This window comes from Panicum virgatum, chromosome 9N (assembly GCF_016808335.1).
Source record: "Panicum virgatum strain AP13 chromosome 9N, P.virgatum_v5, whole genome shotgun sequence".
Classification (NCBI taxonomy): Eukaryota; Viridiplantae; Streptophyta; class Magnoliopsida; order Poales; family Poaceae; genus Panicum; species Panicum virgatum.
The window spans coordinates 70,048,635-70,074,917 of NC_053153.1; the positions used below are offsets into that span (position 1 = coordinate 70,048,635).

A 26,283-nucleotide genomic window follows, 5' to 3' on the forward strand; every position below is an offset into this window, starting at 1 on the left:
CTGCTGGTTTGGTACCAAAATTTTGGCTTGCCAAAGTTTTGGCTATCCAAATGTTGGGCAAAAAACTTACCCATATTTTGGTAGAAAAAAATGTGAGAGGTAAACAAATTTTGACATCTAACCAAATAGTGGCCAAAATTTTGGCATGGCAAAACTTTGGTATCAATCCAAGCAGACCCTATGTGCGCCTGCTAAATTTGGGCCAGCCCGGGGGCCCACTGATTTTGGTTGGTTCACCTCCAACCTCTTCGCCTTCTTCCTCTTCCGACTCGCTCCTCTCGCCCCCGCCCGCGGCATCCCAGAACCGAGGGAAACCTGGGAGCTCCGTCCGCCTCCGATCCGGAGCTCCCAAATCGATACCCATCGCTCGTTCAACCGCCACGGCAATGGAAGCCCACCACGCATCGCGGGGCCGCCGTACCGTACGCTTTCTTCTCGCCCGTTTTTTGAGACGGGATGGCGCGCAGATCCGCGCCCCCGCAAGTACCTGCTTCTGAGATCCGAGGTCCCAATTATGTCGCTTGTGTGCGTGTTTGTGGCAGCTGGAGGAGATCCGGCAGAAGAGAGCCGCCGAGAGGATGCAGCACGCCCCGCCGACCGCGGCGTCTCACGTCGACCCTTACGGTTGGTACATCTTCTCTCCGTCGCTTACTTTTTTATTACTCATTGTGTTCCTCTCGATTTGCTTTACTTAGATGCTAACGTTGTCCTGTATTTTCGTTTCCCGTACGGCTGTATTGATGGTGATGATCTTAAGGGAACCAAAGAGCCGGAGCTGAGGTCAGTTTAGCATACAGTTCAAGAGCCCTCGATCGTTGATAAACTGTATCATAGTTGCAAATAAGAGCCCCCTGCCTTTTCTAGATGGTAATTAGGTTTTTTTATGAATGCTAGCTTCTTGCTCGAGTTCAAGAACTTGAAAATGGAAATGTGGAATTGGAGAGGGAAAACAAAATGCTCTTGTCCAAGGTGCTTTTTATGCAATTTAATTTCAATGTGTAGTTTACTCCGGGATTGGCAAGTTTTGATATTGATTTTCTCTGCTAGATTGCTGAGAATGAAGTTGAGAAGGATGCCCTTGTAAACCGTTTGAATGATCTTGTGAGTATCGTAGAGTGTATTGTTGATGGTGCTGGGCTCCTAGTTTTTCTTTTTCTAACCTTTGAGAGTTGATTTGTTATCTGCAGGAGCGGAATGTAGTGCCCTCTTTGAGAAAAACTTTGAATGACATTTCTTTGGAGAAAGATGCTGCGGTAGTTGCTAAGGTATTAAGCACTTTTTTGTTACTGTATTTGTGCTACCGTGTATTCCTATTATGCATGCTGAATTCTCATTATGTCTTTGGCCTGCCATTCTAAGTAGGAGGATGCTCTAGCTCAACTCAGGAGCATGAAGAAACGGCTGAAGGAAGCAGAAGAGGAGCAGTATAGGGTATTATTGAAAAGCTGTTTCTTTTTTAGCAGTATCATCATTTTGCTAACCTTGAAAAGTTAAAATGCACAGGCAGAAGAAGACTCGGCCTCCTTGAGAGCACAGCTAAATACCCTGCAGCAGCAAGTAATGGGCAACTCTTATAGTGGATTTCCAATGGAAACATCGAGTGAGGAATCTCATGCCATGGAAAAGGAGATACAAGATTTACAGGCACAGCTAAAGGTTGATTTATTCAAAAAAGATCTTGAGTTTTATATTATTTGACTCCTCTGATCTTTACTTCTAAAATACAACACAGCAAGAGTCATTGCTAAGGCAGCAGGAGCAGCAAAAATTAGCTGAAGAGTCCCAGCTGAGGCAACGGGAGCAAGAAAAACTGGCTGAAGAGCAATCCCACATTGCTTCTCTGGAGGCTGAAAAGCAACAGTTGGAAGACCGAATTGCTGTTTTGACAAAGAAAGCTACAGGTATGGAGGACACATATCTTTTATTATGTGGGAAAAGTACATTCATGTAACGCTAAGTAAACATACGACTTCACGCTACTTATTGGCATAGGTGCTCTTGCATATATATCATTCTGCAGTTTCTTTGATTACTTCACACTGTTCATATTCTAGTGGCATTTAAGCTACATGCTGAGGTAGTTCTTTCTTGTGAGATCCAAAATTAAGCATGGTTTCTGAGGATCCTCGGGATATAACACTTACATCAACCTTGAATTGAATATTTTCCTTCCATGCAGAGGACGCTTCTGAGTTTGCTGCGCGCAAGGCATTTTCAATGGTAGTGTATCTAACAAACTTGCACCTGTAGTGTTGTCTGTTCATGGTATTTTTCTAGCTGCGCTAAGCTATTCATGTCAACTGTACCTAGCTACTGACCCCAATTTTCATTATGACAGCAAGATAGGGAAAAACTTGAAAACCAGTTGCATGATATGGCTTTGATGGTTGAGAGGCTAGAGGGAAGTCGTCAAAAACTGTTAATGGAGGTGCTTGATGCCGTTTTACTTTCTTTTTGAATTATTCAAGTCCTATATGATAATTTTACTGTGTTGGACAGATTGATTCTCAATCATCAGAAATAGAAAAACTGTTTGAGGAGAACTCAGCCTTGTCTACTTCTTATCAAGAAGCTATAGCTATTACAGTGCAATGGGAAAACCAGGTGTGCTCTGGATCTTCTTGGTCATTTCCCTACATTGATATGTTACAAAACCCTTTGCAGAAGAAATCTGCCTCTTAACTGAAAATTTCAGGTTAGAGATTGTTTGAAGCAAAATGAAGAGCTTCGTTCTCACTTGGAGAAACTAAGGCTTGAGCAAGCTAGCCTGTTGAAAGTAAGCAATATCAATACCCAATCAGACAACAGCATCTCAAACTCACCAGAATTGGTCACTGAGAATCTTTCTCTAAAGGTAAATGCTGGAGCTTTTTTATTTTTTTTTTGGTTTAGATTCTTATTGTCAATTTTTAACTAAATTGTCATCAGTTTACTGTAACATACATGCTTTCCTTCCTATAGGATCAGCTTATTAAAGAACAGAGTAGATCTGAGGGGTTGTCGGCAGAGATAATGAAACTTTCAGCTGAGCTTAGAAAAGCAGTCCAAGCACAGAATAACCTCACAAGACTGTAAGTATACTGCGCTTGCTTTTCTGCCCCTTAGCCCACTTTGTTTCTGCAGGTGAAATTAAATTATCTCCATCTCATGCAGATACAAACCTGTATTAAGAGAGATAGAGAGCAATCTAATGAAAATGAAACAAGAAACATATGCAACGATCCAGTAATACATATTGTGAAGCCCAATCTGGCCATATCACTGAGGACGGGCACAAGCTCAATGATAGGCGTTCTGTATGTGTCGGTCTGATGCCCTCAATGATAGTTCGTTTGGTAGCTACTGTTCATTCGTAGAGTTCAGTCGGGATACAATTTGTTGTATACTTGTATTACTTGGTTCCCACACTGATTTTATCTTGTAAATTTGGAGCGATTACAATAGAAAAGAAAGGATCAGTTCCACAGCTTATCATAACCACTCAAAACAAATTGGGTAGCCCGCATGTACATTTTTTTTCCCGCAGGCCTTATGGTTATTATCTTTCAAAATGAGCAAAATGAGCGTTAGAAAAGTGTAAAAAGTGCACGTTCGCGCCCTGAACGTGCAAATGTACCTATTCGTGAGATGCATTAGCAGTCTACCGAGGTGAGGGTTGGCTAACTTGACGGGCCGGCGAGCGGAAAACAATTTCGCTCCCATCCTGACCGAGCCTCCGAGGTAGCAGCGTAGATGCAGGCAGGTTTGAGTTACGCGAAAATGCTATTTGCAGTCCTGCTCTGACCCGGATTGCAGAAAAAACATCAGATACATTTTAGTATTGCCTGGATGTTTCCCTGAATTGCGTAAGGCAATGCATATCTAGACCAAACCAGACACTACTGTCTCGCGCAGCAATTGTTCGCAGAAATTGCAAGCAAAAACCAGAGGCGCCCATGTAATACCATAACAAAATTGTCCAAATGTGAATCCCATAATGCAAGTCAAGACACGAATTCCTAGTTGGCAGCTAATCTGGCCAACACATCAAAATTTACGATGTCCATCAATACTAATCTGATCGATAAACCAAAAAGTCAGCTGTTGAATCGCCTTTTGTAAGTTGTCAGCAAGCATCCGCACCTCCTTCAGTGTTGCTCAACTCTTCAGCCTAATTGATGTTTGGCACCTCTATCGAAACTAAAACAGCAATCCATAACCAAGCAACAGAAAACACAGCCTCAGCTCAGCCCTTACCTCCATGCAAGTGATACAACTGCTTTTAAATAGTGAAACTTGCAAACAGAAACTCCTTGATGTTCAGAATTTTTCCTGGCTGGAGAAGGAAATCGCCTCAGGTCAATTTGGCAACTTCATCCTTCCATAATCAATATATCTACAGCTACATGATTGTTTCACACACGGTAACAGGAAAGGGGAAAAAATCAGGCACTTTCCATGAAGAGTAACTTCCAGGCGAACAGTTAGGTATGATATTATTTGTTTCTCTGGTAGAAGTAGCCCAATGCTGCCCTCACTTGGCGCCAGCATGCTTTTCGTCTTGATGCATCCACAGGAGAGCCTGCACAACATTAGTGTCATGAGCTAAAATGTAGTCATAAATGAAGATTCATAAGCTCATGTAGGGTATTGCAATCCAGAAAGAGAATATTATGGGAACGGGAACATCAGTCTAACAAGACTTGTGATCATTTGCAGAGTGACTAGGCAATGCCAAATTTGGTCTTCATTTTTCATTCCTACAATAATATCTTCAGTGAGCAACTATCGATTTTCAGGTCGAGCTGACATAGGAGAACCAAGTTGTTATTTGTACCTGGGTTGAATTGAATGTAATACAGAAAATAACCTAAACAGGCTACTTGCACAGATATATTCATCATTCTTTAGAGACTAATTCACTTTAGCTATCACATTGCACTCTGCAAATAAATCAGGCATCTATGACATCTACAATGTGCAAAATGGAAAAGAAATACAATAAATACATGTAATACCATCGACAAAGGCACAAGTACTGTGAGTCAAACATTGAACCAGAGTAACTGACCTCAGAGCTGCTGGAAGCGGAATGGCTTTACCATCTCACATTTTGTTTGACCCCATAAATTTGTTTTTTCTCTCAGCAGGTTTGAGAATTTGGAATGAGCACATCAAAGTTTCATCAATGCTCATCATTGCACCAGCATTATCGAATTCACCACAATAGTTTGGGGCCGAGAATATGGTGACAAGCTGTCTGTCAGCAAAGAATTCATACCCATCCTCAACAACCTGACATTACATGACCTCCAATTATCAGTTGACTAGGAAATATGAAATAAAGAAAAGGTTGTACCAAAATACTAAGGCAGTACCTGGTGAGCCCGACAAATAAGATCAAGATCATGCTTTTCCAAGAATTCTGAAACCTTGTCAGCACCAAAGGTATATGAGACCCCTCTATCATTCATGCCCCACCCTTGAACATCTTTTCCTGGATCTGACCAAAGCAAGTCACATAGTAGACCTTGATCCGGTACATCGGTTGGACGTTGCAAGTTCTTTATCTCATCCAAGTGTGTTAGATCAGGAGAGAGTCCACCATGCATACACAATATTTTATCATCAATTAGAGCAGCCACGGGGAGAGTGTTGAAACATTCAGTGAAAACCTTCCATAGCCGCACATTAAATCGGCGTTTGCATTCATCATAAAATCCATATATTCTGTTTATCGAGGCACATTCATGATTGCCCCTCAGAAGGAAAAAGTTCTCTGGGTACTTGATTTTGTATGCAAGAAGAAGGCATATAGTCTCCAAACTTTGTTTGCCTCGATCAACATAATCACCTAAGAATAGATAGTTGGCTTCAGGAGGAAAGCCTCCATATTCAAAAAGCCTTAAAAGATCGCTGTATTGACCATGGATGTCACCTGATAACAGTGATAGGCGAGATTACAGTTAGAAACTAATATTTATCTATTCTGTGCTTAAAGACCAAATTGCGCAATCACAATCCAAAAGTTGCATCAGTAATAACAGAAACATATAACAGATTTAAGAGGCAAGCAACAATAATAATATGATAATATAGAGGATGAACACTAACAATTCAGTAGAGCAGGAAGCATTATGTTTGGAATTGCAAATGAAACAAACTACTTTGCTGCTGCAAAGACCCACACAGATCATGCACCTATAACCACACAAACAGGAAATGCAACACATCTTGTTGCTCCCATGCTCAACACTGCTACCCTAGTCATTGTTCTCAAGGCGATGCCTAGGCGTCCATGCGCCGTCCACCGATTTGCGCCTTGCTCGCCTAGGCGTCCAGCCGCCCCACCTTGCTAGGCGTCCGCCTTACTGCCTTGAGAACAATGACCCTAGTGCAGACACTTCAAAATAAAAGCTAGTAACAAGTCGATCGTCCTCTGCTAGGGTGATAATAATATGCAAAGGAGGTAAACAGATAAGAAGAAGAATTTTGTATGTGCCAGAAAAAATGGCACACCCAGCTTTGAAAACTCCCATGCATTTTGGGTTATGGGCAATATAATATGCCCAGGACCTTGAAAGCACATGTGAGACAAGAAGAGAGACCCTGCTACTGCACAAGCCCCAACCATCTATTTATGTGACACAGCAAGACCATACTAACAGAACAGTAGTGCAATTATGGTTGAGCGTGAACTACCCCAACCATCCTATGGAACCTGCTGAAGAGGCACAAGCATACCATTGCAAGATTAAGGTTTATAATTCAACTGGGAACATAGAGAAGGCTCAGAACAAGTTGCCATTATAATTTCTCACAAGTAACCAGAAACGGCCAACCTTGAAGAGGCTAGTCAAGAATCAATAATCATGCTCAAAATGGGATGTTATCAAAATGATTGTTGTAAAATAATTGAAGATTGAACCAGTATCCACAAAAGAATTTAACTTCAGCTTGATCCATTCAAAATGTTTAATTAAATGTGGTAGCATTCCTCTATCACCACTCAATTGTTGTGCTGCTCATCATACACTATAATACTTACTCAACTATCTATCATAGCAGCAGCTCAGAGAAGATATTTTTAAGAACAATATTGGCAATAAACCCAAGCAATATTGTAAGATAATTGGCAAATAGGATTTAACCAATTCGAGGTAGACCTTTATAAGCCCTCATGCCCATCCCCATGTCTACAGCTGTTTTTTTTCATTCATGTGTGCACATATATTGCTGGTGAAATTTCCTCCTTTGCAAATACCTCACCAGCATGATAATGGCATATATGCGTATTCAAATCAAAACCCTTGGGAAAATATCAATATCAAAGGCTCTAGCATCCACCAACCAGCAAAAACAAGACCATTAAATCCACAAGACAGGATGATGCTACACGCCCACGATTACCCTACCGCTACATAGACACACGATCGCCAGAATCCCACGAGACGCAAGCTTCAACCACCGGCGGCGCGACCAAACCAGATCTACCTCCACGGCCGGCCGTAGGCGAGAAAGAGGGAGGGGGCGGGAGGAGCAGAAGCAGAGGAAGGGCACGCACCGCAGATCTTGATGGGCGCCTCGAGCTCGAGCAGGTTGGGCTGGCTGAGGAAGATGTCGCGGGAGACGGTGCAGAGCTGGCGGATCTCCGCCTCGGAGAGCTGCACCTGCTTCCCGGGGCGCGCGGTCCGCACCTCGAGCAGGCGCCGGGTGATGTCGTCGAGGAGCGCGGCGTCCATGCCCCCGCCGCCCTGCCCTCCCGCCGCCGGCGCCGCCGCCATCCCCTCCCCCGGGCTGGGCTGTGCTGGAGAGAGGTAGATCGGTGGAGCTAGGGTTTCCGGCGGCGCGTCGGGAAGGGGGGGCGGAGGGAGGGAGGGAGGAGAGAGATTGCGCGACCGGGCCGCGGATAGGTAGAGACTAGAAAGCATTGGCGCGGTTTTGCCGCGCCCGTGTAGCTGGCCAGCTTGAATTTTTTATGTTAATAAATTGTGGTATTGATAAGTTCGAGCAGTTTTTTAGTTATAGTTTTTAGAAGAAAATTGCACGCCATCATTGCACACCATGTGTTTAGTTCCTCTATTTTTTCTTGAAAAGAATCTTACCATTTAGAAGTATTAAATAAAATATGTTTATAAATTTTTTTGCACGGATAAGTTGTAAATCACGAGACGAATCGAATAAATTATATTAATTTATGATTAGAGGATGGTTACTATAACATCACTGTTGCAAATCATAGATTAAGTAGACTTATTAGATTCGTCTCGCGATTTACAACTCATCTGTGTAAAAAACTTTTGTAAACAGATTTTATTTAGGCCTTGTTTAGTTGCACCCGTAAAATTTTTGAAATGGAAATTTTTTCATATTTGAGATATTAAACATAGACTAAAATTTTTTTGCACGGATAAGTTATAAATCGCGAGACGAATCGAATAAGTTATATTAATTTATGATTAGAGGACGGTTACTATAACATCACTGTTGCAAATCATAGATTAAGTAGACTTATTAGATTCGTCTCGCGATTTACAACTCATCTGTGTAAAAAACTTTTGTAAACAGATTTTATTTAGGCCTTGTTTAGTTGCACCCGTAAAATTTTTGAAATGGAAATTTTTTCATATTTGAGATATTAAACATAGACTAAAATTTTTTTGCACGGATAAGTTATAAATCGCGAGACGAATCGAATAAGTTATATTAATTTATGATTAGAGGATGGTTACTATAACATCACTGTTGCAAATCATAGATTAAGTAGACTTATTAGATTCGTCTCGCGATTTACAACTCATCTGTGTAAAAAACTTTTGTAAACAGATTTTATTTAGGCCTTGTTTAGTTGCACCCGTAAAATTTTTGAAATGGAAATTTTTTCATATTTGAGATATTAAACATAGACTAATTATAAAAATAATTACAGAACTTGTTTGTAAACTACGAGATAAATTTATTAAGACTAATTAATCCATCATTAGCACATGTTTACTGTAGCAATTTAGTATATAATTATGGTCCAATTAGGCTCATTAGATTTGTCTCTAATTTACAAACAAACTATGCAATTAGTTTTTTATTTCGTCTAGATTTAATATTCCATGCATGTGCCGCACACATTCGATGTGATAGTTTAGAAATTTTGAATTTTACATCTAAATTAGACCTTAATAGTTCTAAACAACAAGATTCCCTTTGATGTGATGGGGTGTAAAATTTTTGAGAGAAAACTAAACACAACTGCAGCTGTTCGAGGTAGCTTATGTAATTCATTAAGAGTAGGCTATTGGTCTAAAAGAGGCCACCATCAATTACAACACAATGATTACTACTGGGATGATGATCACCAAAGGGTGAAATTCAATTGAACAGTGCTCGATCATTTATGCACAATTTGGGTACCATCGAAAATTTGTATTAAAACTCCGTCCTTCTGGTTTTGCTCATTTACTATAGGCCATGATCCCAGACCGTTTGTTGGAAAATAAAATCAGGACATCAGTGTTATGATTTCTCAGGCACTGCCTGTAGTACCCAAACCAAAATACTGGAAGAGATATAGTTGGTCACAAACCAAAATACTGGAAGAGATCTAGTGGGTCACAAACTCACAAAATGGAAAAGCTGCATCGACACTATGCAATGGAAATGATGAATTCATTGAAGTAACAGTGTAGCACACGCTTGGTACATCTGGAGTAAGTGAAAAATAGTATGTCAGGGGCAGATTCTTTCGTAGATTCAGAGCATCAGAAATGAGATAGTACGTTCAAGCTCACATCTGTGCATGAGAGCAGATTGTTAGTGAAATCAAGTTGCAGACTGTTACCACCCACTAAGGTTTTGCATCAAATCGATGGGTGCCTTTGTAGCATTCAATCAAACACGCCGTGGTCACCCTCTGATGGAAAAGCGGCGGCAGGTCTTGGGGACCGAGAAGGTGACGAAGGGCCCCTTGTGAGTCGCGTGGCCATGGCAGGGAGAGGGCGAGAAGTAGCAGTCAGTGACCCCTCAGGTGAGCGTGGGTCGATGGCCACGACGTAGTCGAGGATTAAGGATAGGAGAGCAAAGCGGTGTTGAGCCAGCGTACCGGACGACGCAGGACAAGGCACGAGCTCTCCTCAACCTCCAGCGACAGAAGCGAGCCGTGCCCATCGCCCCATCTCCCCAATCTCACAAATTTACCGAAACATTAGCTTTCTCTTCTCGTTTCCGTAGCTCCTCTCTCTCACGCACGTCCGCTGGGTTGCTCGCCGCCGTCGGCCAGGCATCTTTGTCTCCGTCGAGCGCGGCTGCTGCTAATGGTAGCCAGGGCCTGAAGGCTCGAGACGTCTGCATCGTTCGTGCCGTCCGCATGTCCATTGGCGCTTTGCCCTGGTCCTCGCGGTGGGGGTGGGGGCGCCTGGGGCCAGGGAAGAAGGAACGTAGCGTGGGCCGTCGGCGGGGACGATGAAGCCGCAAGCTCCAGGCTTGCGGCATTTGACTGTAGATGTCAGATCCGACGATTGAGAGATTTTTAGGTGAGGTGGCTCAATAGTTTTTTGCTCGGTTTGAGCCAGGTTTCGATTCTTTAGATAGTTTCGGTTCTCGTTCTCGGTAAACCCTTCTCTTGTTTTTTTTTTCCGTTCCCAGACGCCCCCCAGTTGACGTGTGGTGAGGTGCCGAGCCGAGGTGGTGTCCGGTGTCGTAGACGCGTTCGTTTCGCAGTGACCTGCCCTGGTGGGTCTGCAATTCCGACGTGGCGGAGATGCCGTGCTGCTCACTCTTTTGCTCTAGCTTTTTTCTTTTTGCAAATTTCCCCAGCTCTAGCTCTAGTGATCCATCTCTATCTGGGCCCTCCTTATATTGTTCACTTATCCTGACTCTTCCCGTGTTTGCAGGTTGCTCCAACGGTCCATACTATGCTTGATAGCTCAGCCGTGTGATCGTACGTTGCAGTCCATGGCCGAAGACTTTTTGACGGTTTGAATCCCATCAAGCATCGACCACATGATAAGGTTTATTTGCATGTGAATTGGTAATTTCAAGGATATTTCGAGCTATTGTTTTATATTAGAGCTAGACAAGGCAAATGATTCTAGACTCACAAAAAAAAAAGATGTACTTCCATATTGAGAAAAAAAGTATAAGTTAGAGTATTGTGTTGTTATTGATAACAGGAACTCACTAACACTATGGAGCGTGTTGTCTCTCCTAGTGGTGTCTCATCTTTTTTTAAGCTTCCAGCATCCCTCACCTATTTCAACTTGGGACATATCTAGTGCAAACCCACACCTCCGTGCAAACCATGCAAACTCTAATCTGAACCACAGGATGTTGATCCAACGGGCCACGTAGGGGAGGAGTGGGAAGGGGGATTTGCAAAAGTGATTAGGAGTGGGAGTGGGAGGGGGGATTTGCATCATCGTGTGGCCCATTAGATCAACATCTTGTGGCCCAGATTAGAGTTTGCATAGTTTGCACGGAGGGATAGGTTTGCAATAGATATGTTCCATTTCAACTTCTTGATACCTTTCACATGTATTACTGTTTGTACGACTACAACAATATGTTTTGGTAAACGTCGCTACCTCGCATCGTGATAGTCCCTGCATGCCCCTATCGTCCAAACATTACGTTAGCAGAGGCTAGGAAGCAGTAGCCTTGAATTATTGTTATACAGAAAAATAAATATGATTTAGCTTGCCCACACACACACAAAAAAGAACGAATTTTCACCTATCCAAAATGGGTAGAAATTGGAACAGTACATGTGCACCGCATCCACATGACAAATAACAAAGGCACTGTGATTAAAATATTCGAGATAGTACTTCCTAATCTCTTGAAGAGAAAAGAGCGGATACATGACGGAGATCCATTTTCTTTTATATATTTCCACGGTGGAGTTTTTTTGTTTTGTTTTTGCTAGTGGTCATATTATCAAAAGAGTAAAATAAAATACACTTGCGGTCTCTAAACTTGTTTTGTTTTGTCATCTAGATCCCTAAACTCTTAAAATATATTTTTAGATCCATAAACTTGCTCCGTGGTGTCACGAAGGTCCCTAAACTCTTAAATTGCTATTTTAATTTAATATAAATGTTGTTTTGCTACTTTAAATTAACAAAAAATTATTTGCTACTTTAAATTTAACAAAATTGCTATTTTGTTTTTTTAGAATGGGAACAAATTATCTTAATAGATTTATACAAAGCACATGCAAAAATATAAATAGTCAGTAGAAAATATTCAGGATTAGCATTGATATCTCCATCTTAAATGAGAAAACTCTAATATTCACCGTTGATATCAAAGGATCTAGATTAACCTATGATGTATGATTAATAAGCAGTTAATTCAAAATTAAAATGGTCTTAGTGGTAAGATTTCTATGAATGAACTAAAAAATAGTTTAATAAACAGTCATTTTGAATACAAATAATTAATGGCAATTTTCAGGGATATGAAAATTCACCTTGAGAGTTTAGGGACTGAAATGACATATTGAGACAAGTGTGGCGACCTAAAGATGCATCTTGAGAGTGTAGGGACCCGATGATACATCCGGACAAGTTTAGGAATCTAAAAATGCATTTTAAGAGTTTAGGGACCTAGATGATACCTCGAGACAAGTTTGAGGACTGCCCATATATTTTATTCTTATCAAAACTAGGGATCAATTTTTAAAACCAAAAATTAGGGACCGAAAGTCATTTTCCGGATAACATACACACTTTCTTGGTATTGTCACATTCAACATTGTGAAATCATTATCGGAAAGTAATACCTCAAAGAAAATTAATAAATATAAATGCACTACATTTAGAATTTTACTTAATTGAAAGCTAAATGGAAACTACATTTTATGGCTCATCTCAATGTAACTATAAGCACATCATGTATCCCATGTAGATGGTTGAATCTTTCTTTTTTTACTTCATCTACTTGGCTTCACTATTAAAGCCATTTTGAAAGAAGCACTTTCAAACAACCCCTTAATATAGTACTAACCGGCTTCACTAGCTCCTCTTATTCCCTACTTCGTTTTATATTTTCCTATAAGCCCTCCTTCAACCGATGACGATATCATCGATCATAGTTGAAACGACGGAGAGAGAATATACAAATTTAACTGCGCTAGGTATTATTTCCTCGCAAGCTCATGACACATCTACCAAAACCATGTGAGAGCACATTTCGGAGTTGCATAAACCGAGAATGGCAGAGAAGATTTTTTTCCCTCTCAACTCCAGCTCACCTTGTTTTTCAAAAAAAAAAAGAACTCCAGCAGTCCAGCTCACCCAACAATATCCACGGAACTGTTGAGACGGCCTAACAGGGATCTGCAGGTGTAGAACAGTAGAAGCCGGAGCTGGGCAGAGCCCTGCCAAAGGCGAGCGTGAAAGGCTGCGCACTTGCACGTACGCCGCCACCGCGTACGAGTACGAGCCGCGGCAGCTTTCAGGGCGCTCCTTCTCTTTTTTTCCAGAAAAGAATTCCCGGTAAGCGTACTCCTCCCGCATTCCGCCGCAGCCGTGGCCGATCGATCTCCGATCTCCCGCCGCCGGGGCATAAATAAAACCAATCCGAAAGGCGGAGGAAGCTAATGCGCGCATACATTCCCGTTGACACAAGGAATCTCTGCGCCCTCCCATCTCCCTTCCTTTCCCGCCCCCACAAACCCCGAAGCGAAGCCAAATATTCTTCCTCCCCGTGCACTCGCCGCCGATGCGCCACCATCCATCAACTGGCAGCGGCGAGGGAATTCGATTTTTGACAAAGGGAGGGGCGGAGGCGGAGGAGGAGGGAGGGAGGGAGGGAGGCGAGATGCCGTGCCGCCCGCCCTTCGCTCGCTTCACCCTCAATCCTTTCCTTTCTGTCGCGGCCAACGCGCCCTCCCACCACGCCCGCTTTATTCTCTAAGAACACCCCCTCGCCTCCTCCGTCCATTGCAGCTCCCGCTTCTCCTCCCCCACCACCTCCTCCCGCTCGTCGTAGGCGTAGCCGTCGCCGCCGTTGATCTTGCCGACCTCTGACCGCCGTTCTTTTTTGGTCTGTTCGGTCCAGAGAGCTCTCTCTGGTCTCATCGCGTGCGCGTGTGTATATATATGCTGTGTTGGCGCCGGTTGCATAAATGGCGTACTCCTCGCGATCTTGTGATCGGTGCAGCAACGGTAATCTCTCTACTCTCTTGCTCCTTTCCTTGTTTTTTTCAGATGTTGTTGTCGCCATCATTTATCCTGTTATCCTGCTACATATGAAGTGCTGCTTGTTTCGGCATGCGTAAATTTACGTCCCTAGCAGCTTTGTAGTTGTCGTTGTCCCGTCAGATTTCTTACCTTCTTGTTTGCTGCCGCTCGACCTGTGCTGCTTTCTGCACTTCATCTGTCGTGTCGGCAGTCCAATTACCGAAATGAACAACAGCCTGCGGAGGATAAAGCAAAATGAACTTTCATCTGTCTTTCTTGGTTTCCAAAAGCGTACCAAAGGGTGCCATGTCATAGAACAAGGTTACATGAAGGAGCATTTAGGTTTCAGTTCGTTGTTTATTCTTCTGATGAAAACAAAGGGCCGAGGACTGCCAATTAGGTTTACTTTATCCATTTCATAAGGTAAACATTGATTTACCAATGGATTGGTGTGTCAACATCCAATCTCTTACTAACCAATTGAACACACATCATCCCCCTTTTCTGAAAGTTAGCTCTTGTGTTTGCCACCATTAAATCAGTGACGTAACAAGTCAAACTGCTCTAACTTTTCTTTATTGATCCTAACATCGCGCCCCAGGCATTTTAAAACATCTGACGAACATTTCTAACAGTTACTACATCAATGTTATTCAGGCGGGATGGGAAATGGACTAAAACTGACTCTTATAATCCAGGACAAAGTGAGGTCTGACGAGGTAGCTTGACTGACCCTGACTGCCCTGCCCCGTCAATTGGAGTAGAATAGTAAAAAGGAGATATCACTGTTATTAGCACAACATAGATGGGGCCCATGTTATCAACCCAGGCAATTTCATGTGGTGTTCTGTCCCTCTGTTTCTCGTTCTTGTCGAATGCAGGTACACCGTACACACTTCTAGCCCTTCTAATTTTAGTAATTGACACATGAAGTCATACTCCAATTTAAGGGCCTCACCTCAATAGTAAAAAAACGAAAATAAAAACATATCTGTCTAAGAGAAGTTTCGATGGATCCCCCTCAAGCATAGCAACCAATAAAGATTTGACTGTTACATTGCATAATGGCTTGCATTTTATTGTATATTATCTGGTCAAAGAAAAGTCATACTCCAAGTTTTTACTGTATATTTACACTGGGAGTAGCATAGAAGTACACCAAGTGTGCTTAATATATTCATTCTTCATGCCTGCTGTCAACTGACAGGAATAGGTAGGTGGCAAGTTGCTCTCAGCCTTTTGGTTTTAGCCATGTGTGGGGCATCCTTTGGATCGGCATTTCGATTGGGCCTATCTCATGTTAATGTCGCTGCACACAGAGAGGAGATCCAGCTTCATGAAGTGGCTCTGCAGTTTCCTGAAGGGTTCGAAGCCCGGCGAGCCGAACCGGCGGCGGCCCCGGATTACGGCCGGAGAGGAGGAGGACACGCTCTGGCAACCTCCAGTCAGACCAAAGGTACCAGTAATTCCGCTGCTCCCTTCCTCCAATCTTACCTTTTTTTTTCCTTCAAATGGTTCTTCCAATCTAGTAATATTCCAATAGTGATGTTCCGCATTCCATTCAGCTTGCATTATTGTACTATGTTGGAGCAAGCATTTACTTACGGCTTTGTTAATTTGCTATATTCAGAATGACCCACCTAGAAATGACAATGAAGAATTGGACCGTGCAATTGCAGAGTCTCTTGCAGAGGATGTCAAACCCCCCAAAGGTACGCATCTAGTATTTATGTGTGATGTCATGTCAATATGGTACTTCATTGAAGGAAATGGATTTATCAATATGTCCTGTTGCTGCTAAATTTTACGTAGAACGAAACCATAAGGGAGATAGCAACGATGAAGATCTTGCAAGAGCCATACAGGACAGTCTCAACATGAATCCTTACACGCCTTACAACCCTTATGCCCCCTCCCAGGCCCAGCCCAGAGGACACAGGTTAGCCACCTTCATCACTTTATCCAACACCTTGTCTCCGATGCGCTGAAACAGCTCAATGCCATCATGTCCATGTTACAGGGTATGTGGACGCTGCAAGCATGAGATAGGACATGGCCATTACTTGAGCTGCATGGGAATTTACTGGCACCCTCAGTGCTTCCGCTGCTGCTCCTGCGGCCACCCTATCCGTGAGACTGAGGTAACCATCCTCCATTTTCTTTCATAAAAAAAGTGTGCTTGGGTGCCATCAGAAATGATCATGCTTTCTTGTATCTGTTTTTCAGTTCACCTTGCTAGGCACAGATCCATACCACAAGTTGTGCTACAAGGAGCTGCATCACCCAAAATGTGACGTCTGCCTTCAGTTTGTAAGGCTTTCTCTGCATTCTGAATGAGATCTAAAGAGCTCGCACTGCGCTTACTACGTTTGCAATAGCATATCAATGGTTTACCATGGCAAGAAACCCATTCTTCGTGTTCCTGCAGATTCCAACGAACAGGAGTGGCTTGATAGAGTACAGAGCCCACCCATTCTGGGGTCAGAAGTACTGCCCGTTACATGAGCAAGACAGGACGCCGCGTTGCTGTAGCTGTGAGAAAATGGAGGTACACATATAAAAGGAAAATTGTGTATCTTTTATGCTACTATAATGGGAATGCTCTTGTAAATCCTCATGGAAAATGGTTCTCAGTTTAATTAGCACTTTCCAAACTTGGCTAATTTTCCATTGTAAAATTTCCTCTTGTAACTCTGCAGCCAAGGAACACAAAGTATATGTCACTAGGAGATGGCCGCAGCTTGTGCATGGAATGCCTAGGTTCTGCAGTCATGGACACCGGCGAGTGCCAACCCCTGTACCATTCTATCAGAGACTACTACGAGGGGATGAACATGAAACTGGACCAGCAGATACCCATGCTCTTGGTTGAACGACAAGCGCTTAATGAAGCCATGGAAGGAGAGAGCAAAGTGAGTGTTTTCTTCCTGCTTTTCCACAATACATCCAACCTTTCGAAATGTTAATGCTCATGGCATCAGCGTGTTCGCAGGGTCCACACCATATGCCTGAAACAAGAGGCCTATGTCTGTCAGAGGAGCAGACTGTGAGCAGTGTAAGTTCAGTATCTCAAGGCTATCAGGCTATGACAGCTGCTAGGATGGTTACAATGAGATGGTCTTATTTTGAATTAACAGACATACCTGCTTCAGAATTTCAAATGCCCCATATTGATTAGCTTGGAGCCCACTGAAAATGACCGATCCTGCTCTTTTGACTTTTTGCATTATTTCTGCAGATACTTAGAAGGCCCAGAATTGGTGGAAACCGGTTACTGGACATGAGAACTCAGCCACAAAAGCTGACAAGGAGATGTGAAGTTACTGCGATACTTGTCTTGTATGGCCTCCCCAGGTTAGTTAATTTTGTCTCTTATGTTTCTGATTCAGATATTGCACTTCTCTGACATCCTATGACGGGCACATCACTTGTGTCATATTGACATTGCAGGCTACTAACAGGCTCCATTCTTGCACATGAGCTGATGCACGCGTGGTTGCGCCTCAAAGGTAGATGGATAGATAGATTATAGTGAACTGAACAGTAATGGATCTATTTTGGTCTAAAAACAGTAATGGATCTATCTATTGTTTCTCTTCCTGAATTTGATTGAAAAATCTATTCATAAGCTCTTCTGAATTGTACTTTTCAGGTTACCGAAACCTAAATGCGGAGGTCGAAGAAGGCATATGCCAGGTCATGTCTTACTTGTGGCTGGAATCAGAGATTCTTCCAGCTTCCTCAAGGCACGCGCCTTCATCGTCCTACGCCTCCTCTTCCTCCTCTTCTTATCCACCCACATCATCCAAGAAAGGTGGAATTTCTCATACCGAAAAGAAGCTCGGAGAGTTCTTCATGCACCAGATTGCCAATGACACATCAACAGCCTATGGTGACGGTTTCAGAACTGCCTATGCTGCTGTCAACAAGTATGGCCTTCGCCAAACACTGAACCATATACGCCTGACTGGAGGCTTCCCTGTATAAGAGAGAGATATACGTGTTATGTCCATTCTACATGCATAGCACAAAGATCATATATCAAAGGTGATATAAACATGGAGGTTAAGTGGTTCATGGAAGAGTGATTCAGATTTCGGCGACCTTGTGTTTCAAAGGGGTCATGTAAGAGCAAATCAGAAAAGGAACTGCATTTGCTCGAATTAGTAGGAATAGGAGTTGGCGATGGACAAGTGTAATAAGATTGCCCAAAAGTGCTAATGTAAAACAGTATATGTCACACTAATATAATGAAGTAGATAATTAACATGTGTGCAGATTTAATTGATTGTTCCTGATTGTATATATGCAAAGGGCATCTTTGAAGTGCCAGCGAAGAAAATAAAACTACAGTGAGCAGAATACATCCACACGACTTTCACAATCAGTATACAGGAAACAAATCCATAATTATATCATGATAAATGAATGTCAAAGGCTATTCACAGTTCCCTTCCACCACTATCCATAACTTCGCTATAACATTGATAGACTTGGAGAGCTTCTCTTGGGAGGTGCAAAGAAGATAGTCACACGGTAGACTGCCTTATGTATCATTACAGTGTGAAAGTCATGAAGGTACACAAAAACGATGGCTACGGGAAAAAAAAAAGTTGGAAGACCTATGGCATCTTTCATGGTGCACTACAAGAAATCTGGTAACCGTGTCACACGAACTGCAAAACTCAGCATGTTCTAAATCCTACCATATGCTACATACTCATACTTCTCCCACCCTAATCAGCCTCAAATGTTATTCTGCCACCATATATCAAAATTGTTGAGCGTGAAAGAACAACGGAGATCTAATCATCTGATTCCAGTCCTGTGAGGATGGCCTTCAGCATCTCGTATGTCATAAATATGATGCCAACACCAGGAACTACTTTGCAGTACTCAGGCAGGATTCCTCTATACAGGCCTCTAAAACCTTCCGTGCGGACAATATGTCCAAACGTTCCGAAAAGTCCTGTGTTGTAGATGCGAGCCCTCCCACCTGCACCTTCCAGTTGCATGCGGCGTCTCACAAGGTCCAACGGGAATGTAACTGAAAAACATAGGGAACCACATGATCAAAGCAGTTAACTAAGTTTGACTGAACCATTTAGCAGGCCATTAATTTCTTTTCTTAAGACAAGATGAGCATTATTCTGAAAAAAATCAGACCGGCCAAGATGGTATAATCAATCAATACCATTTCGCTTACGTGAAGTTAAAAAGGAAATCGAGTGGAAAGTCGAATATATATAGGTAGAAACATGATTACATAAGACCTCCTTAGGAAGACAAAACGAATTTATAGCCAAACAAGTGGATTCTAACTTTATGCATGCAATTTTCAATTCATTAGCTTTCAATCTTTCTCTTGTTGCAGATATCAAAAACCACTACATGTACAAAAAATTGAGCTTCTAACACTTACAAGTTGATGATGCAATTCCCGAAAGACTTCCACAGGCTAAACTGATCAGGACAGGGGAATCATATGGCCTGATTTGAAGATCAAAAGTTAGTACAGAAAAAAATACTAAAAAACACAAGGATAATACTCCAATTCCATGTTTAACTTGTAATGAACAAAATTACCTCTCTATTTGCCAATGGGAACGTAAAGTTTCATATACAGAGAAGCTTACTGCAATGCTGGGGCCCACTCCCTGTATTTTACAGAATCATCAGACAATGCAAGTATGTAACAAAAAGTAGGATGTGAGTAAGCAAAACGTAGAAACGACCATACCAGTAAAGTGGCACCAAGACCCTTGTACAAACCCTTGAAACCCTCATCTCTACAGATCGCGAAAAGAGCATGAGATATGCCCCTGTAGTAGGCAGTATTTGTCTGCAATCATACAATGGGGAGGAAATCCCTTATTAGTGGTCCAAAACCGAGCTGAACAGTGGAAGCTTCCTCAGGGTAGTCTATAATTCAAATGCTGAAAGCATGCACGCAATAAAATATGCTAAATTCTAAAACAGTGCAAAACGCTGTTTGGCATGGGCATATATGTCGTTCAGTTTACTTTGTCTACATTTGATATTCAGTTTAGTTGCAAGCACCTATTAAGCCTAAGTACATGGCAAAATCATACACTCAAGTTGTCCTTTCTTTTGTAAGCGATTCTTACAAAGGTTACTACTCTACTCCGGTTAAAATTACAATCAAGGAAATAGTAGATAATCTTCTGCAAGGAAACTAACTAGTGCACTGCTATTTTAAGTGAACAAAGAATCTAAAAAGGCCAATTTATTTGACACCTGATCATTTCAGAATATATTTAGTTATTTGCAAAGCTTTACCCAGCTGGTAACAGCGCCCTACCTGAGCAGCAAGACGTGTCCGCACCAAGTCCAGTGGATATGTCATAGAAGCTGCGGTAATTCCTGATAAACCACCACCTAGCAATCTAACACCAACATCCGCACCGAATCCACCATTCTTCTCAAGACCTGGCAGCATCTGAAGCATCTGCAGATCCCAAATTAAACTTAAATTACTTGCACACCATCAGTAAGAGACAACATCCATGCAGACTTTTATCCAAAAACACCTGAACTTACATTCTTGTATCTCTCATATGCATAGAAACTAATTGAAGAGTAAGGTAACCGGTGGGCGATAGTAACGAGATTCCCTTTCCAGAAAGCCCGGAAGCCTTCCTCATAGACAATGCGGGACGCTTCACGCCAGATGCTAGTATTCCGCATGGTAGCCACGTCTGAGTGCATTCCTTGCACCTGCGCACAGAAATCATAAATTTCGCTAAAAGCCACACAGCAAGTGAGCAAAAGTGTTGAACAATATGGCAATATCCACTATGAGCCTACTTGTACGGTTGTACCATGGCAGTATCCAGGATTTCTCCAACAAGATCAACCAATCATCTATGTGATTAACATTTCTTTGTACAGCTAAAAGTTTTGTCAGTTGTCAAAGCAAAATGCTTAATGTTACCTTCTCTCAATGATGACTAAGAGGATTGTTACCAGGTCAGTCTAAAAAAACACAGAAATGTGCAACTCGGGCTCCGCGGCTTAGTTACACATACAAGGGGTATTACACCCGCTCTGCTATTGACACGAGCTCTCAGTGAGCGTTAGAGCGAGCCTAGCGAGCAAAGGAAGCAAAACTGCCCTCCGTAGAGCCGATACACACCTGGAAGAGGATGGTGAGGCGTGCGAGCGGCGCGGTGCAGGTCTTGCTGACTGCGCCGGCGACGCCGCCGGCGAGGAGGTGGGGCACTGTCCCGAGCTGCGGCTGATGGTGCTGCAGCTGCGGCTGCGTCGTGTACCTCCGCGCTGCGGCCGCGGCGGCGCCGCCGCCGTCCATCGTGGCGGCGGCCATCCCCACCCTCGCCTCCGTCTGCATCCGCCGGCCCCCTCTCGTCGTGCCGCCGCTCTACCCGCCTCTAGAGCCTGGGCCCTAGAGCCTCGCGGGATCGTACGGGCCAGATCAGCGACCGGTCGGAGGGCGTGAGGCGGACGCGGACATTAAACCCTAGCAGCGTTGGGGGCGGCCGGGCGGATTCGGGGCGGAGGGCTTAGGGTTGGGGGGGATTTTTTATTTTCACCTGCTCAGGAGGTCGGCGGCCGGGAATAAGGCACGGGCATGGGTATTGGGTAAAAAGCCATGGCCAAAATGAGAGACTTGGAGAGAGAGACGCTTCCAGGACCGTTCCCTCGTCGTAACCAGCATCTGATCTTTTTTTTTTTTGCGAGGCAGCATCTGATCTTTCATTTCTTTTTCTTGACGAATTTCAACCTTAGCACCTCGCAACGAAAAAAAATCAACCTTAAACACGTAACAAGTGCTGCTAGCTTTGTGAACTGTGATGGTGGCTGAAGAGTGGAAGAAAATCAGAGGGTATTACTATGTTATAAATGTTTTTCGAAATAAAACGGTATAGATGTAGATGTTCATGTATTTACACTCATCACTATAGATACTCGTCACAAATCTACTCTTATAATCATCTTCTAGAAACCGAGTCAGTTAATTCTCGAGATTGACAAATCACCACAAAATAAACAATAGCATCGGTTAAGTCCTCAAATAAATTAAGAAAAATGCAAGCAGCCACGTTGAGTTGCGCACTCGAAGCCGGGACAGATTCCACCATAAGAAATGTCAAATGTGCTTAGATGTAAGGACTCATGTAATTTGTCCGAAAAAACAGTGTAAGGACTTACCTTAGTGATATGCTACTCTTTTATAAAATATATAAATCAATATTGAATATTAAAGAAATATGAATTCTTACTATTCGGTGGAAAATGCATATGACTCTTGCAGCGGTTGAGGCTTCTTTGTAGCTACACCTGAGGCATATGTATAGCTCGATTCGAAATCTCGATCAAAGAAAGTGAGAGTGAATGTAGAGAATAGTCTCATCCAAAACTGTCACGTTAGAGTAAGTATTATGGTGGGCTAAAAGCAGGATGGATGCTTAAGAGGAGGAGAAAGAAGAAAAAAGAGGAAAGAAGTGGGATGTTAGCTTACAGCCAGTTTGAACAAAAGAATCAAAAAAATTTCGTGAGATAGATAAATAGGTCGTATATTAATGATGAAAAATTAAACCACTATACAAGTGGGTTGAAAAATGAGCTGTAAATATTCCTACAGCCAACGGCAGACTAAATTATTAGTCTTGCTATTAGCTGTCAAATTTTAAATGTATGGTCGAGGCTTCCAGCCTAAAAAAACGAATCGAGAGATGCTACCCGGGCGTCGCATTCCAAGTCCCAAGGTTGGTGGCCATGGAATATCCCTCGCATCGGCGCCGGAGGTGCGCCATGCCGGCCTGCGGCCTTGCCGCGCTGTGCCGGGTGCGGACGTTTTTTCATTTTTATATTTTTTAAAATTTAAAATTTCAAAAATATATGTCTGTTTTCAAATATTTCAAAAATATACCCCGGTTGCTCTCCCATAAGGCGACAGGCGTAAAGTGTAATTTTTTTTCTTCCAATTTGCAACGAAGTCCCTGGAGAAAAAAAAGGGGAGACCTGTCGCCCCCCCAACGGGCGATAGGGGCCTGTCGCCCACCCCTCGGGCGACAGGCCCCTGTCGCCCACCCCTCGGGCGACAGGCCCCCCCTTTTTTTCCAGGGACTTTTATTTTTTCAGGGACCTATTTTGAGCTATTCGAGCGTGTATTCGTCATCATCGTCGGCAAGATCTCGGCCGCTAACTCCTACCGCACGTAACTTATCCTTCATTAAATCACGGGAAAAAATCGCAAGAACTTCCCTTATTTCACGAGCATTATGGAACCCACAAACATAATAAGTTCACATCAATAATATCTATAGAAACAAATGACAAGTAACCTACCACAATCATAAACATCGGATACAAATAAGCGATCCACAGCTATCTCATTACAAATAAACATCATATACATCTAACCACCCCTAGGGCGTCGGACCCTCTTAGCCCTCTGCTGGGCACGGACATGCCCCTCGGAGTAGGTGAGAACATCCGGAGACCTCACCTGTCGCTCAGGACGCGCAAGGGGCTGCGGTGTCTGCTGCTGAGAGATCCCAAGTGGTGCTCCTCCTAGCTGTGAATACCCCAAGATATCGGGGTCACCTTGCGCGGCAGGCTCTTCTGGACTTAAGCTGTCGAAGTCGTCTAAGGTGAATGTCTCGTTATCTGGTCGAAAGGAGGAAGAAGAAGGTCCGGCGCCCGCATCGGGGTAGAATCCTACGCAAAAAATGTGGATGTTAGCGTACGCTCGTATATTTCGTAATGACATGTAGAAACCGAAATACGAAACATAAATTAACCTGTGTAGGCCGGTATCTGTGGCCCCGGTACCATCCCTGGATACGGTCCGCCAACTGGTGCTGTCCCTCTAAACATTCCAGTATGGCCGAACGCAGTAGCTGGATCGTATCCTGTATGTGATATTAGTAAATATGTAGGAACACTTAATGTAATTTTAAAGAGATATGTACGTTACCTGCACTTGGGAAGAACTGCGACGTCGGCCCATGCATGGTCGACGGACACGGGAACGACGACGAGGCCTGAGACGACCCGTGGCTGTCTTCGTTGTCTGAATACCATACCGTATTCCGTTGGTATCATAAAGGAATGACCATTTCTCCTTAGGTGCACCTCGAATCCAGTGTGAAAATGGCTTCTCAATTGAATCTCTAGCCTCTGCAGCCTGACTCGTGCCTGCTCCTGATGCCCTTACCTTCACTAGCTCTGCAGTCAACTGATCAAGCATCTGCCATAATGCATTGAATTTTCTCTGTTGATTTTGGGTGCACAATCTCTTAAACAGGTTCTTAAGATCCTTGTTCTTGAAGTGTTCATAGAAATTTGCACCCATATGCCTAATGCACCACCTGTTTTGGACATCAGGCCATAATGGAGGCGTTGTCGCAGTTCCACGTTGCAATTTCAGTATTGATTGCAGGATACCTGCATGCCTATCACTAATAAGGCACACATCTGGACGTGCAGCAACAACATGATTCTTCACTCGTTCAAGGAACCAATACCAACTGTCTATGTTCTCATTCTCAACAAATGCAAATGCGAGCGGAACAATTTGGTTGTTGCAATCTACACCGATTGCGGTGAGTATCTGACCTTTATACCTTCCAGTCAAAAATGTGCCATCAATGCAGATCACCGGAAGACAAAACTGAAATGCTCTAACAGAAGCACCTATGCAAAAGAAGGCTCGTTGCATAATTCTTTGTCCCCTAGTCACGGCCGGTAAAAGGTATGTGTCATAAAAACTTCCAGGATTTCTAGCAGCAACCTGGGATAACATACGAGATAGGTTATCATATGATGCCTCGTATGTGCCGAACCGCATCTCGAACACCCTTTGTTTAGCCCGCCATGCCTTCAAATAACTGATGGTGTACTGGTAAGTCTGCTCAATGTGTCGAACAATCATTTTTGGCTCATAATTTAGGTTGTCCATAATAAACCTATACATTTGCTTTGCAACAAAGTCGCATGATATATTGCGATGCGAGGGAAGAACTTCTGACAGCAAACAAGTGTGCTCTGTGACAATGGAACATTTCCAGTTTGACTTCCATTTTCCCTTGAATGCATGTACTCGCCATGGACATCCAGCATTCACACACTTCACCTCATATTCTTTACTGCCAGACTTTACGACTCTGAATTCTCGTTTCAATGAGATTGCCCATAGTCTCACAGCATCTTTTACGGCTTCAATGTTTGGATATGTTGCACCTTGCACTACCTCATTCCCTCTGTACTCCCACTCCTGATTTCGTACATCTTTTGCGACATGACTGCCAAAACCATGCTCTTTCCACTCTTTTGGTAATGAGTACTGCTCGTCATCAGATGAGTCCTCATATTCTTCCATCTCTATTGCGGTTTGGTCTTCTGCCTCCATCTCGTCCAGAATGCTATGTATCATCTCTCCCTCATCAGCAAGGCCCTGTGGTCACATGTTTTGGTTCTCTGTCTCTTCTGACTCATCTTGCTCAACATAATTGGCCTCTCTTCGAATACTCGGAGTTCCTTGATCTGCAAAATGTTGAATTTCTTTTTGTGTCTTCTCCCGGATTTGAACAAGAATGGCCAGAGGCCACCCACGCTCTAGAGCTGCTTGCATGTATTTCTGCCAGTTATCAGTGCTGTGTATCATCATTAATTCCCATAATTCACTTTCTACCTCCCAATTAACAAGAGACTGGACAGTGATCACATGTGTCAACGGATCAACATGGAACCCACGCTGCAGCCACTTACATATGGAACCAAAACTCCTTTCCAGAGGTTTATCTATGCCGCTAGATGTGCGCTTAAAGGCAGAAAGATCTACTCCATTTGGCCCATACATAACATTGTATTCACCATAAAATACTTGAAACTGCATCTTGCTCGACATATCTGTATATCACATAATACTTATCGAGTTATACTCTTTACTTCACTACCTTATTCAATAATCCGTAAAAACTAAGTATGAAATTCAATTACAACGTATAAGTATTCATAACTACGTGATGACACTCAAATTCTATACTGCATAAATGGTTCTACTAATTTTCTAAACTAATTTACTACTACGTAACTACAAACTAAAGTATCATTGAACTCCTACTTAAATGGTTCTACTATAGCA

General features: G+C 43.0%; 3 protein-coding genes and 1 pseudogene across 6 annotated transcripts; 2 read left to right on the forward strand and 2 right to left on the reverse strand.

The window, feature by feature from the left end:
* Nucleotides 1-220: 220 nt before the first annotated feature.
* On the forward strand, nucleotides 221-3,477 carry LOC120691608 (flagellar attachment zone protein 1-like). Of its 2 annotated transcripts, XM_039974744.1 has the most exons (15): nucleotides 221-422; nucleotides 543-624; nucleotides 758-780; nucleotides 895-969; nucleotides 1,048-1,101; nucleotides 1,188-1,265; nucleotides 1,363-1,431; nucleotides 1,504-1,656; nucleotides 1,733-1,901; nucleotides 2,180-2,220; nucleotides 2,339-2,428; nucleotides 2,500-2,604; nucleotides 2,696-2,854; nucleotides 2,962-3,071; nucleotides 3,154-3,477. In XM_039974744.1, exons 1-15 carry the CDS (start codon nucleotides 387-389, stop codon nucleotides 3,227-3,229), a joined length of 1,320 nt encoding a protein of 439 aa, XP_039830678.1. In that variant the 5' UTR covers nucleotides 221-386; the 3' UTR covers nucleotides 3,230-3,477. The 2 variants fall into 2 exon arrangements, with proteins under 2 accessions (XP_039830678.1, XP_039830679.1); XM_039974745.1 differs by lacking the exon at nucleotides 895-969.
* A 718-nt stretch (nucleotides 3,478-4,195) lies between these two features.
* Nucleotides 4,196-7,902, reverse strand: LOC120689854 (annotated as a pseudogene).
* Nucleotides 7,903-13,734: 5,832 nt separating this feature from the next.
* On the forward strand, nucleotides 13,735-18,438 carry LOC120688596 (protein DA1-related 2-like). Of its 3 annotated transcripts, none has more exons than XM_039970960.1 (13): nucleotides 13,773-14,138; nucleotides 14,852-15,034; nucleotides 15,473-15,609; nucleotides 15,784-15,865; nucleotides 15,966-16,092; nucleotides 16,174-16,294; nucleotides 16,380-16,463; nucleotides 16,582-16,701; nucleotides 16,853-17,065; nucleotides 17,146-17,208; nucleotides 17,392-17,507; nucleotides 17,604-17,662; nucleotides 17,806-18,438. In XM_039970960.1, the coding sequence occupies exons 2-13, from the start codon at nucleotides 14,959-14,961 to the stop codon at nucleotides 18,138-18,140; spliced, it is 1,533 nt and encodes a 510-aa protein (XP_039826894.1). In that variant the 5' UTR covers nucleotides 13,773-14,138; nucleotides 14,852-14,958; the 3' UTR covers nucleotides 18,141-18,438. The 3 variants fall into 3 exon arrangements, with proteins under 3 accessions (XP_039826896.1, XP_039826894.1, XP_039826895.1); XM_039970961.1 differs by lacking the exon at nucleotides 14,852-15,034 and adding an exon at nucleotides 15,361-15,366 and having other exon boundaries at nucleotides 13,774-14,138; nucleotides 17,806-18,422; XM_039970962.1 differs by lacking the exon at nucleotides 14,852-15,034 and having other exon boundaries at nucleotides 13,735-14,138; nucleotides 17,806-18,422.
* Nucleotides 18,439-18,519: 81 nt separating this feature from the next.
* Nucleotides 18,520-21,748, reverse strand: LOC120688598 (mitochondrial substrate carrier family protein B-like). The gene is made up of 7 exons (XM_039970963.1): nucleotides 21,310-21,748; nucleotides 20,715-20,891; nucleotides 20,476-20,622; nucleotides 19,894-19,995; nucleotides 19,740-19,810; nucleotides 19,576-19,643; nucleotides 18,520-19,200 (listed from the first exon to the last, which is right to left on the reverse strand). Exons 1-7 carry the CDS (start codon nucleotides 21,520-21,522, stop codon nucleotides 18,959-18,961), a joined length of 1,020 nt encoding a protein of 339 aa, XP_039826897.1. The 5' UTR covers nucleotides 21,523-21,748; the 3' UTR covers nucleotides 18,520-18,958.
* Nucleotides 21,749-26,283: the final 4,535 nt, after the last annotated feature.